This window comes from Euprymna scolopes, chromosome 8, assembly GCF_053919585.1.
Source record: "Euprymna scolopes isolate OS-2025 chromosome 8, ASM5391958v1, whole genome shotgun sequence".
NCBI lineage: Eukaryota > Metazoa > Mollusca > Cephalopoda > Sepiida > Sepiolidae > Euprymna > Euprymna scolopes.
The window spans coordinates 42,758,015-42,772,461 of NC_136489.1; the positions used below are offsets into that span (position 1 = coordinate 42,758,015).

General features: G+C 32.9%; 1 protein-coding gene across 2 annotated transcripts in view; it reads right to left on the reverse strand.

Moving 5' to 3' along the window:
* Positions 1–14,447, reverse strand: part of LOC145283531 (mitochondrial proton/calcium exchanger protein-like) — a 133,528-nt gene that overhangs the window by 11,016 nt on the left and 108,065 nt on the right. For both annotated transcript variants that reach the window (XM_080132403.1, XM_080132402.1), the window contains exons 6-11: positions 11,740–11,943; positions 6,588–6,839; positions 6,178–6,327; positions 5,075–5,174; positions 3,108–3,259; positions 938–1,194 (exon numbers count right to left, since the gene is read on the reverse strand). In XM_080132403.1, the coding sequence (XP_079988529.1) occupies positions 938–1,194; positions 3,108–3,259; positions 5,075–5,174; positions 6,178–6,327; positions 6,588–6,839; positions 11,740–11,943 (1,115 nt within the window). The remainder of the gene's footprint in view (positions 1–937; positions 1,195–3,107; positions 3,260–5,074; positions 5,175–6,177; positions 6,328–6,587; positions 6,840–11,739; positions 11,944–14,447) is intronic.

Below are 14,447 nucleotides of genomic sequence, written 5' to 3' on the forward strand. Positions count from 1 at the left end.
GTGGGGGAGGGGGGTATAAAAAAAAAAAAAAAAGTAAGTATGAGGATCGAACCCAAACCGTTGAGACAAAGTTGTAAATTAAAATGTGAAAAAAAAACAAAAAAAAAACGTGCGACATTAACAATTGCTCCACCGCGAGATGCTAACAGAAACACGTTTGAATTTAATTACTTGGATTTGGCAGGTGCTCGTTTTAATTGCGTGATGTTTGATCTAGTTTTGCGCTGGAAGCCAGTTTCTATTTTCCCCGCTATGCGGCGATCAAAAAATATCTCGAAAATAGCTTGTAAAAGTCGGGTAAATTAAAGATAGCCGCGACCCGAGTTCCTTAGTCATAGATATCATTATTTAGACAGCATATAAAAAGTTTTAAGAAGGAGCAAGCCAACCGAGAATCATGGCCAAAAAAACCTTTTGTAGACATACAGACATACAGAAAAAGCGAACACGCATACACACATTTTCGCTTTTATATATATATAGATAAAAATAACTAAGCCTATAAGAATAAAATTTCTACATTTATATAACAGTTTCCATCAAATCATAGAAAGATTAAATAACATGTTTAACGAGGTTAACTTTGTTCTTCAAAATCAATGGATTCGGCATTAAATGACCTGAAAAGGGTTGATATGCCATAAAACAAAAACAACCAACCAACCATCAATAAGTAGGGTTTACATATTTCTCAATAAGCTTAAACTCACCGTATATCTTAATGTTTGAAACTTAGAAAAATTTCAAACATTTATTAAGAGATCAAAATTAGGTCAAGTCTGTCAAAAATTTTATTTCTGATCAAATAAAAATGATGTGAAAATTATACAAGTTCAAGAAATCCAAACAATGTTAGCTGGAAAATGTTAGAAAACAATTTCCTAAATGTAACATAATTTTGCCATTTTAAAATTTCATTCTGAAAATGTGAACTTACTTTTGTTTAGAAATGTCCTCGATGAGTTCGTCTCTTTTATGAGTTTGAAGATCATTTGCGTGCTGCATTTTCACCTCGCTCACTTCCAGCTCTTCCATTATTTTCGCTTTTTTCTCAAGCAGTGATTCACTCATCCTCTCTGCTTGTGCCAACAATTTGTCAACCCGTTTCCGAAGACGTTTAGCTGCTTTAGATTCTCTCATATCACGAGGGTTTCCCCCAGTCGACAATATTACTTCCTTCAGATCTTCAAGGTCCTACAATTTTTAAATCAAAAAATCAAGGATTTGCACGGACAATGTTATGATCAAATAAATAAAACGTAAAGTAAAAAAAAAATTTTTTTTAAATATCTACCATACAGGATGCAGCATGAATAATGTCAATTTTCATTTATGTCTTTTGTACAAAATTTATTTTTAAACAATTTTTATTAAACATTTCCTTTTTTTTTTTTTTTTTTTTTTACTTCACTTTCTATTTTTTTTAATCATATCAAATTCTAATTTTAATTTAATATGTTCAGCCAAATTGAAAATTTTTTTTACAGCATTAAATATCCTGCACTATATAAATTTAGACATTACAAGAAAAAAATACTATTTTAATGTTGCATCCTGCATATAAAATTATCTTTTGAGTTTTTAAAACTTAGACCTAGATAGCATTTAAACTAACTCATCAAACATTGGTTCTGACTAATGAATTTTCATCTGTTGTTGCTGTATACTGTTATTAGGACTATGAAATAGTTTGTTAGTTTATTTTGTTTAACTTTTGTAATCATTTTTAAACAGGGACAGAAAAAGAAAAAAAAAAATCAGCACAGGGAATAACTCATGCTAACTGAAGAATATAAAAGCAGTTGCATCCTTTTTTACAACTAAAATTTTATTTCTTTTTCTGTACATGTTAAAACCTGTGCAAATAGATAAAATTAAAAACTAAAATGACTTCACAATTTAGTTTTTAACATTACAATCGATTTATATTAAAAATATGTAATTGATACATTAAAAAATACTTGAAATTAGATTCATAGCTGTTGGATGGTAGATAGTTTTTTTTTTGGCTTATATATGTATATATTTATTATTAATCAAATTTTTAGGATTTAAGCTCAATAGATTTTTTTTCTTACAAATAATTCAGTAATCATGTCAATTATTTTAACTGTTTTTTAATCAGTGCAACTCATTAGAAGGCAAAAAAAAAAAAAAAAGTGTTCAAAACATCAGAAAAAAAATCAGACTGCTATTTTTACAACATTTTGGTCAATGTAATCTCTGATCTTCCTCAGGTGTATCTTGTCGAACTTGGGAATCTGCACAGAATTTTAAACAGAACCTTTTTTTATTTACTTTATGAAGGGTAGCATGTTCTCACTGTCAGCTGTGACCGCACAGAAGTCACAAGTAATTTGCAATCATATTTTTTTAAGATCGCCCGCACTAAGGATTGACCCTTCAACTTCCAGAAGAGTAACTTACAACTGAATTTTACCAAGTACTTCATCCACTGTGCCACAGGATCAGAACAAGAGTATACTATCACAGTGGATTATATAAAGGGTTCTGTTCAAAATTCCAGGCAGAGTCCAGAGCTCAACAAAATACAGAAAAAATACAAGGGAAAAGAAAACAGGAAAAGAAAAAAAAGGAAAGAAAGGGAAAGGGAAAGAAAAAAGGGAAAAAAGGGAAAGAAAAAAAGGAAAAAAGGAAAAGGAAAAGAAAAAAGGAAAAGGAAAAGAAAAAAGGAAAAGAAAAAAGGAAAAGGAAAAGAAAAAAGGAAAAGGAAAAGAAAAAAGAAAAAGGAAAAAAGGGAAAGGAAAAAGGAAAAAAGGGAAAGGAAAAAGGAAAAAAGGGAAAGGAAAAAGGAAAAAAGGGAAAGGAAAAAAGGGAAAGGAAAAAAGGGAAAGGAAAAAAGAAAAGGGAAAGGAAAAAGAAAAGGGAAAGGAAAAAGAAAAACAGGAAATGAAAAAGAAAAGGGAAAGGAAAAAGGGAAAGAAAAGGGAAAGGAAAAAGGGAAAGAAAAGGGAAAAAGAAAAAGGGAAAGAAAAAACGAAAAGAAGGATAAAAACTACTAAGAAGAGAAAAAATAAAGATAGATAAACAAAGAAAACAGGAAGAAAGGGAAAAAGAGAAAGAAAAGTAGGTGCACTTTTCCATACCTCTTTATATTCACTAACTTCTTCTTTGAGATCGCGGAGTTCTTCTTTCTCAATACTTAATTGTTTCTCATGGGCAATTTCTTCCAAGGCTGATTCGACGATCTCCAAATCTTTTGAAGTGATTACCTCCTCTTTCTTGTTAAGAACCATTTCTGAAGAACACACATAAAAAAGGGCATCCAATCAATAGCGATTTCTTTTGCATAGAAATGGAATAAACTTAAACACAAATAGCTAATTTATCCATTATGAAACATTTAATAAACAATTTTTTTTATCTTGAATTTTAATCTAACATTCTGAGAATGTGGTGTTATGACTTATATAAAACTAATTAGACTCATGGAAATTCCACAGTGAATGAAAAGTCTGGTGCTTATATTATTCTTCAATATACTTACGTATCAGGCAAAAACAAGTATCCTCACCAAAAATTAGGAAAATTTATTGAGTAGAATTTTAATTAAAAATAAAAATCAGTTTATTGTATTGTCGATCCACAATTCATTATTACTTGGTTATGTGACAGCTTGAATTATCTCCCCCTGATTTAGGAATACTTCTGTTCTTATCAATGGTGGATCAGCAAAATCTAATAAAACTGATTTTTGTTTTTAATTAAAATTCTACTTAATCATTTTTTTCTAATTTTTTGTGATGATACTTATTTTTACCTGATATGTAGGTATATCAAAGAATTTTTTACTTGGAATGAAATTTTCATATGTGCCACATACTATATAAGTGATAGAAGTTTTAATTTTATTACTAGCAGGGAGATCCAACTTTGTCCAGGATTGAATGTTTCACTTCCAATAGTTTTATTGTCATCGAAATCAATGAAATCGCCCATTTTTTCAATCAAATTGATTGATTGCCTGCTCTATTTGGAGACCCAACGTGGTGCACCAAAAGGAAGCTTCACATGCCTCCCCACAGTAACTTAGTCCACAATACATTGTAGTCTGCATTACACATTGTAGAGGACCTACTGTTGATTTTATAAAAGTATTTTTACATAATGGCTTGAATTCAAGTTTAAAATGCAAAAGTCTAATATCATGATTCAATTGTGCTCAAAAACAGAAACATTCATTTTGAACATACCTGTCTTATCAAAGAACATACTGTTGATATTATATGCCGTGCCCTTCTACTTGTGCAGTGATTATGCTTCTTACATGCACTTATGATGTTTTGGTTAAAATTGGATTGTTCCTTCTTTAACTGAATTTTTTTACTATTGTACATATCTGAATAGAAATAACCATCCAATATTCTACGACACTAGAAAAATTCCTGAGTTGTCAAACGCCATGGCAGATATATGAAGTGACTTTACAGTTTCAAATATATATATATTTTTTGTTTTTTTACCGGGGGGGGGTCACTGCTTATTATCATCACTTAATAAGGGATAATGAGTGTCGGGTAAACATTAAGGTGACCCTGCAATGATTAGTAATGGTGAACTTGGGTAAGGTTTGATTATTTAAGAGGACGGCTCAACAAAAACTTATTTACATAAAACTCCAAAACAACCACATTCATGCATAAGTCAAAGTACAGACGAAGTTCATTTGGGTTTTTGTCCAAACAGGAAAATTATGCTAATAGAGAAACTCTGTTAAGGTTTAAAAATAAGAAATGAAGTGATTTAAACCAGTTAAAGGGAGATAACTTAATTCAAATTTGAGATATTTACATTGTTCTGCCTACAAATTCTCATGAATCACTTAAAAATGATTTTCTTTATAAAAATAAAACTACTTGATCAATTTGGGAATATATTTTCGTTTCACCACAGGTACGTACATCATACAGATTAAAAAAATCTTTTTTTTTTTAATATAGGGGGAAATTCTGGACAAAATTCCAACTTTTATCTAAAATTATGAGATCCACCACTAAATGACCAAAAAATAATAAAAACAACACTAAAATACAACAGTACATTCTCAAGTTACCTTCTTCAAGTTTTTCTGATACAACTGGTGCCGTGTCAATAAGGACTTCAGCTTTGTCTGTGATATCTTCAGCCTGTTTTGTGGCCATTTCAAGCGCTTTCTGTAAAACAGAGAAAATATTTTTTTTACATTTGATAATCAAACGCTTTTTATAAATCAAATTCAAATATTTTTAATAATAAAGATTGAAATCATTGCATACAATACTTGGATATGCAACAAATGTATATGCATGTGGACGTTTTGGTGGCGCATATAAATAGCAAATGTTGCAGATGATACATGCTTGGTTAAATGAAAAAGCGAAGGCACAGAAAACTAAGAATATCTCTGGTTAGAGTCTAACCGGCCAAGAGATATTTTCTTTGTTTGAAAAAATAAGTTCCTCATTAAATGGGAATTTGAGAAAAATTATGTCCAAGATTATCGGTTGCTATGTCTCTATGAATGGAGATTATTTGGATGATATTCTCGGTAGGTAATTTCAGTGGTCAATCTCTAAGTGGTCGAATGGTGATCACTGACAAAGCCCATAATCAGTCAGGACTGAAAAGATTTGTGAAGACAGGAAGGGGAAGCGGTTAAGGCTTGCCTTCTGGAGAAGTAGGAAAATTGAGAGTTGGATATTTGAGGCTGTCAGTTGGTTTTCCTGAGAATTGCCGGGCATTTGGGTGAGTATGCCTCTCTGGTTAGGTCAGAGCCCTTGAGCTTTTGGTTGAAGAACTATAATAAAGGGACTTACATATATATTGGTTTGATAAGGTAAAAAATTAATTCTGCAAGTCTACTATTCAAGTTTAAATGTAATATGAACAAACATCTTGCTGCTCAATTCATCACAGTCTCCTCTTAGACATGATTCCAAATAATAACCCCTTACATTTCAAGTGGATATATACTTTATTTGAAATAAAATTAAAAAAAAAACTCATATGCCTTGCAAGGTAATCTAGTAATGGTGTCACAAACAGCCACTTCCAATTTGTCGTGAGCAAGCACAGAAATAGTAAGGCTCTGAAAACGGTCATGAGAATGCTTATGTCTGCAATCTGGTCTAACTGGTGATAGCAATTTAATAAATAACAGCAAATGTAATTGCAAACCTTTTCTTTCTCTTCCTGCTGCTCTTCTGCTTCCAGGTCTTTCCGTTCTTTTTTGATGGCCGCTTCCTCTTGTCTGATCAATTCCAGTTTTGCTTTGTTGTCCACCTTTACGCCGGATATTTCTGCAATTTTGATCTTTGCTTCTTCAGTCTAAAAAAGAAAAAAAAAGGGGGGCTGAAAGATGCCAACACTAAGTTACTGGCTCATAAACTGAATATGTACATAAAAAATTCTACAATTAAATTTTAATCAGTTCATTTTCATTGACTTCTAATGCACTAAATTTGTTCTGACCGATTCTGAAATTATTTTTATTTTATCAGACTGACTGCAATTTTTCATCTGAAATAGATTTAAATTTTGTATAACAGTTTCACACATATCAAGGAGTCTTTCACAAAGATACTTACAGTGGTTTTAGGTAAGGAAGAAAGTGTTGCTTGAAGCTGGTCAGCAGTTGACATGTTTTCGGATAAGTAGAGTGCCCTTGAAAGGAGCAAGAGGGATGTGGGGATATTTTCTTTCAGGTGGAGCTCCAGCCATTGCTCCAGCTGGAATTTTAAGCGTTCTTCCGGAACACCAAGAGCACGCATGCCTCGGGCTCTACAGGCAGCCTGTAACTCCCAAATAGTGAGGCTATCAACGCCTTCTTTTTGGATCATCTTTTAAAAAAGAAATAAATTTTAAATAAAATTATAATTTATACAAAATATTCAATCAATTCACAAGTAATTTAGCAAAAAATATTAAAACCCACACAGTCATACACTGTATAATTAAAAATTAGTTCTAAAATCACTTTAGACTTATTGCATTCTTTGTTTTGGAAGAACTGTGTCCCTATTTGCTTACCTCCCACAAAGGGAGAAGCAAGTTTTAAATGCAAGGAATATCCAATTCCCCAAAAAAGAGGCAACTCCTGCCCCATGACCGAAATGTTGCATCCCTGTGCCTGTTTTACAAGTATTTTAATGGATGTGCTCTGATGAACTCATTGCACGTGTGTCCCCTCGACGTACATACTTCTGACAAACCCACTTAGCAACAAACTCACACCTCTTCACTGTTGAGGTCTCTAAATGCCAGAAAGCCTTCTACTCTAATAGAAGTTTCTTCTCCTCGAACAGTTAAATTTTGGAATTCCCTTCCACTACCTGCTTCTCTGACTGTATTGATATGCAGAAGGCAGAAGTTTAGATGTAACGTAAACCAACATCTTGTCCATCTTCCTTAAGCATGGTCCCAAATAACAGCCCTTTAAGTCCAAGTGGTGATGTGCCTTGTTTGGGATGAACATGATTAAAAACTTGGGATTTGGACTTAAATAAAAATTGTGTCTGTCTAGGAGGATTTCTTTTTCACTAACAGAAAACAGAAGATATAAGATAAAATATAGCATCTGAATAGATACTACACTTTACTCAAAAAGCCAATGAATGTGTTTACAAGGAATAAAAGATAGGTCAAGTGACCAACTGTCTCTTGGAGTGGACTTGCTGGCATACTGCATGACAGTGCACTAAAATTTGGAATAAGAGGTCATATGCAAAACTATGCATATCATTAGCAGTAAAGTAAATGAAAGAGAGGGGTATTTCAGCAGATTGTTATTTTCTGTTTGTAATATATTGAATGTCCTCAGAAAAAGGCAACATTAGTAGGTGCTTGTCTGGCAGAGTCAGGAAATCAGATTTGACAAAACATGTGAATGGAAAACAGGAAATTATAACATTTTCTGGCTTTATTAATTTCAATGGGGGAGCAATCCTTCCAGGATCCATGAGATTGCCAGTAATCTTATTAACAGAAAACATCTATTCTCTCTCATTGACACATAAATAGTTGCTCAGTGAATAGTGACATCTCTCAGTCATGGTGACATTGGTATGTATTAGTAGACAGTTTGTGTTAATGAGAACAGCTGTCTTTCTTTTTTTTCTTGTAATGATGTAAAAAAAAAAAAAAAAAAAAAAAAAAATGCTACCAACACGATTGTTCTATTTTTTTTTTTTTTTTTTTTTAATTACATTTTCACCCCAAACAAGGCACATTGCCACTTTGGTGTAGGGGGCTACTATCAGGGGAAACATCTACTGGGGTACTATGTAGGGATTAGGGCAGCGAGATGTTGGTTCACGTTGCACTTGAACTTATGCATGTCAGTACAGTTGGGGAAGCAGTGACCTGGAATGGAATTCCAAAGTCTAGCAGTTCTGGGGAAGAAACTACTGGAGTAGAAAGATCTTCTACATCTAGGGATCTCTACAGTGTGGGGGTGGGATTTTGCAGCTTGTCGGGTCTGTCGAGGGTGTTCACGTCGTGGGGGCACAAGTGCCTGCAGTTCCTCAGAGCATTCACCATTATAATACTTGTAGAACAGGCAGAGGGATGCAACGTTTCGACGATGGGGCAGAGGCTGAAGTTTAGATGCCAGTTTAGGGCCTATCAGATTTGCGACTCTCTTTTGAACCCTGTCAAGGAGCGAGAGACTAGTAGCCGATGCACCGGCCCAAATATGACAGCAATACTCCATACATGGGCGAACAGTGGCCTTATAGAGGTACAGGATACTTTCGGGTGTTAAAAGTTTTCTAGCACGGTAGAGAGAGCCCACCTTCCTTGCAGCGGCCCTGGCAATGCCCTCGATGTAATTGTTCCAACTCATGTTTCCTGTGAACATTAGGCTAAGGAGCTTGAGAGACGTACTCTCAGATAAAGAGTCGTTGGCCATTGCTATAGGTGGTAGAGAAGGTTTCTTGTAATTATTGAATGAAACCAGTTTTGTCTTGGTGGCATTGAACGTTACCATCCATTTTTGTCCCCATTCCACTACTGATTGGAGGTCATCCTCTAGTGTTTCTGCCATTACTTTAGATATATGTTCGTTTGTTTTCCTGTCGTGCCTGCTATAGAGTGTGGTGTCATCAGCATATAGTGCTGTCATGTTTTTTGATATGTTGTTCTTTCACAAAATTGTAAAATAACAGACAAAAGCTTCAAGAAAAGACCTCACCTGCCATTATGCTATTTTCTTTGCCATGTCTCACTTCAAACTTATTGTTCATGACATCATATCTTGATACGTAGCCCTAGTTTTAATTTTTAACTTTTAATGAAATTTTTCACTACTCTGCTTAATTTAAATTTATAACACTAAGGTGATTATATCTATCTGCAATCTATTGAATCATACCTAGGAATTGAGTGAGTTCCTTTTAGTCTGTAGGTGAAGGCGTCCATCTAACATTGTCATGTTTTTTCTGTATTTAGGTGGGAACAATTTATATCCTAAATAAGACTATAAAATTTTACCTGTTTATATTATTAGAATTTTATTATTATCATTAGTATACTATTTCTTCTCGGTTTCCATTATCTATTTACATTAATGCACAAAATTAGAGAATGACGTAAATAAATAAATGACACAAATAAGGAAGAATCTGTGTTCTAATCATAATCAGTAAGGTAACAAAACTTCTGAACAACCTCAGCACCCTCTCCATCTAACTAAACTTGATAGTATTCAGTGGAAGTCATGTTGACGTATTCCAAGGAACAGTCTCTTAATTCATTTTCGCGTAATGGTTTCCAGTTTCCTTATTGAAAATTTAACAACGTTAATTAGTCTTTTCTTTCAGATTTTTTACTAAAATAAAATACTTTAAATATGAAATAGTTTAAATGTTTATTTTATATTAGCAATACTCTATTGAATCAGGATTCAAAATTCCAATTTTTTTTTCAATGTGAGTTTCATTGGTAGGGACAAATGAAGGAAACTTTCATCTGCAAGAGTTTCATTGGCACCAGTGAATTAAAGTAAATTTTTTCAGGAATATTCCTTATTGGATATGTTTTTTTTTGATTATGTGTAATTGTAGTGGAATCGGGAAAGGTGAAAGTAGGAAAACACAACGACTGGTGAGAATATGAAGAACATTTATATCCAGAACAGGGTTTGTGATACAGGAAGATTAGTAAGTCCGTGGGGAGTCGTCTGTACGACATCCGAATAGTTCTCATTGTGCAGTCTATACTTGCTGCTTATATGGCTAATAGATAAGTCCATCTTAGTGATTATAAGCGTGTGTATGTTCCCACAACAGTAATAAAAAAAAATTTCAAAATAAAAACTATTTTTTAATTTAAACCATTGGTTTAGGACCACTTTGGAAGAATAGTAAGAACTACTTGCATAAACCCGTGTCATCAAAAATTACTTCTGGTAACTTAGAACCACTTGTGAATTTAATATTTCTAGAAACTTTCTCATCACAGTCGAAAGACAACCCATCTAGGAGAACACAGTTTAATATCGGTTTTACATGCTGGCATGCATTTAACAGTCTTAGGAAATTGACTGCCAAATATTCACCCACTATCTCATACATTCTAACCAAGAGATCTTTTTAATATTCTAACCAGCCCTTTAAATACAATTATTTGAATCTCTCTTGCACGTAGTTAACTGAGTATATTTTTCAGATAGTTTTTGGAATTCTTTTTCATGAGTCCAGTTGCTCCTATAATTACTGAAATGATGAAGATCTTCCTAAGATTCCAGTTTCTTTTCATGTCATACACAAGACCTAGGTATTTTATCATCTTTTCCCCCTCTTAGTTCTATTTAATCCAGAATCATTGGAAACACTTTTACTAAGTTTGCTTCTTTTTCCTTGTTCCATATCACTGTGCCAGATTTAATAACTGTTTCCTAGGTACATAAATGTAAGAATTGCAGTCATAATTGATGGTGTATGATTTTTATCCAACTGTTCATTCTGATATGTGTTCCCAGGATTTGCTGCTGCATTCAATATTCAACTTTTTACAGATCGTCCAAGGGAGATAATTACACATTCCATTGCGTTGCATTGTATAGTAGCCATCCCCTTAGAACCTTGCAGCTGGATGTCAGGTAGCTCTCACTCTCTACTTCTGTGTGGCAGAACCTGCACTTGTTGTCATTGCTGAGATCACTCATCTTTTAAAAGCACATCATCAAATCTTGATTTTGAGCAGCCATTATAACCCTCTCCTGACCACAGTCGAGTGATTCTCTTTTTAGCCAGTCTATAAAACCTTCCTTATCTATACATTCCAGAGTCAATTCATCTAGAAAATACTTGGCAAGCTGTTGGTTGGCCCATTCTCCTAGTTTTTTTGCAATGGAAGGACTTTGTATATTTTTGGCAGCTCTTTCGGGCAATTTCTGTAGCAGACTTGTTTTGCATTTTTGTCTGTTGCAGTGATGGTATGGACATGTTAGTCAAATCTCTGGTTGGATAAATAGATGAACACACATCTCAACTGCAGGTAATCTGATAAACGGCAAGCCAGAGAAGTGACCGTCAAATATGATAAAGAAAGTTACTTTATATCACCATGGCCGATGTGCAACCCACATTTAATATGGAAAAGACATGCTAAACAGAAGATCACCTGGCAAGATTTCAAATTTATTTGCAATTTTCAAAGTAAATGCATTGTGTGCAGTGCAAAAGCCCCCCTCCTCCTCCATCATTTTAATCATTATTATCATAAATATAAGGGTCTTACCTTATCATCTGTTTTTAGCTGCCGTAATCTCATCCTCAATTGGAAACAAAGGAAGTTATCTGTGCCGATAATCGGCAATAGCAGCACGCGGCAAAGGGCCTGCAGCTGCAGTCGAGAAAGGTTATCTAAAGTAATTTCATCCTCAAACAGTTTGGAAAATTTCAGAATCTCTTTTGTTGAAGCTCTTTGTCCACTACTTCGAATCTGAAAGAAGAAATTGTGTGACATGAAATATTGAATGCGCATTGAATACATTTACACTATACAAAATGCGAGACAATGTCGTCCACTAAAATAATGTTAGAACATTGAAAAAGTGATAATACGTAGAGATATTGAAAAGTCAGGTATAGCTGGTCACATATGGATGGAAAAGGGAAACCATCTGCTTTTATGGGATGAAGTAAAAATTAGACAGAAGAACGGTGGAGAGTAAGATGACTTAAGGAAGCAACACATATGCTGGAAGACAAACAATTACTATGTAGATCTAGCATAGAATTTAAGATGATAGGAGAACCATTAATTATAAATAATAGATAATATATATATATATATATATATATATATATATATATATATATACAGTAATAAGTAAAACAGTATCTTTCTACGCACATATATATATATTAGATATGCAGTAATAATAATTAGTAATAAATAATGATATTTACAACTAGAAATAAAATAGGCCTAAGGCTTCCAAAATATGCTGGACAACAATCAACTGCTAAGTATATCTAGTATAGAATTTAAGATGATATGAGAACCAATAATTCTAAATAATAATAATAATAATAATAATAATTATTTATATATATATATATATATATATATATATATATATATATATATTAAAAGGTATTCAAGAGTGATAGCTCATGAATTTAACAAGGTTATTCAGAGTGCTCAATAAAAGAAGAGCAAGATATATTTTTTAATTAATATAAAGAGATTTATATGGCCGCAACACTGAACATGCTAATGTTTTGGAAAAATGATCAGTTAAAACCAGAAGTCCTTGTCAGGCAAGTTAATAAATAAATTTATGATTTTAACCAACTATTTGCCCAAAACATTGGCATGTTAAGCGTTGAGACCACGCAAATTTGTTTTTATATATATATATATACACACACACACACACACACACACACACACACACACACACACACACACACACACACACAGTAATTTTTAGTAAGTGATAGTTACATCCAGAAACAAAACTGGTTTAAAGTTCCTAAAATTCATATTAAAATTATCTGCATGGAGCCATGGCACAGTGGATACAGTATGTGGTAAAATTCTCTTGTAAAAGTTACTCTAAATGTTTTGGTTTTGATTCTAGCTGATGGCACCCAATGTACTTTTTTTTTTTTTTTTAATTTTTGAAATCACTACTATCTTATATCTCTATAATAATAAATACAAAATTTGCATAAATCAAAATATCATATTTAAGCATATTTTACAAGCAGGCAATGCCAGGCAGCCTGCTAGTTAATGTATAATTTGAAGACAATAGATTTGGTAAGGTTTGAACCCAGCACAGCCAATTCTATCAACTGTGATGAGATACATTACACTCCTCAGATAATTGCATACTCCTATTTGTATGTACAAACAATATCTTCCACACTTATTTAAGAAAACGCTGCTATTAGATCAGGTTGTCAGGAGATACTGGCTTCCTAATCTAAAATGCATCAAACATTGATGCTATTGTATTTTTATTCTTTTACCTCTGCAAAACTCATTTATGTTCTGTAAAATCAAAAATTTTCCTCTACAAAACAAACCATGAATAAAAATTTGGCACAAAATAAAGAGGTCATATTCCAAAAGTCACATAAATCGTTCAATGTTTTTAAATCAAGAAACTCGAATTTTAAGTTTTTAGCAATTCAAATTTTAAAATTATTTTGAGTACAAACAAAATCTTGGTAATTGAATTGAGTTGTCACCCTTAAATTTTAACACTTTCTAAAAAGCTATGGCGGCACTCAGCCTCTATCTTGCTTCCTTATAAAGTTTGATTTTGTTAGTTAAAGAAAAATAAATAAAAATAAAAAAAAAATACTTGATCAATTTCTATGACTTTTGGAATATCTCATCTTTGTTCTGTATCAAACACATACACCATAAAGATTTTTATGTATTTTTGTTTTTGTAATCAAGTGTAATTCTAAATAGCACTGATAATTTACACAACGCAAATCTTAAGATAGAAGATTATCAATTTCAGGTTAAATAGACAATGTTATCTGAATGTGCAGAAAGCTTATCAGTTCAGATGTGGAAGAGATTTTAAAAGGTGAAAAGTAAACCAATTACAGTTAAGGTCACCAGACAAAATGGCACGAACTTTAAAAAACATAATAGTCAAATGCACAGCTGTCTAGTTGCAGTTGATAAAAAAAAAATAAATAAAAATGCTAGCCAGTGCCATTGATAACCTTTATCAGTGAGCAACGAGACACTTATCTGCACACATTCTTGAGTGACCTTTTGTATGAACTGACTTTTAATATAAACTCGTGCATCAAGACAATGTTTATCTAAAGGTAGAGTTTATAACGTAACGTAAACTGGTACGAATACAACTTGCATGGAATTTTATAGATCTAAGAATGTGCCCTACCTTAATTTTGTAAAATCTTATCTCAGCAGAGGTCAAATCTTTTGGTCAGTGAAGGAGAAATCCT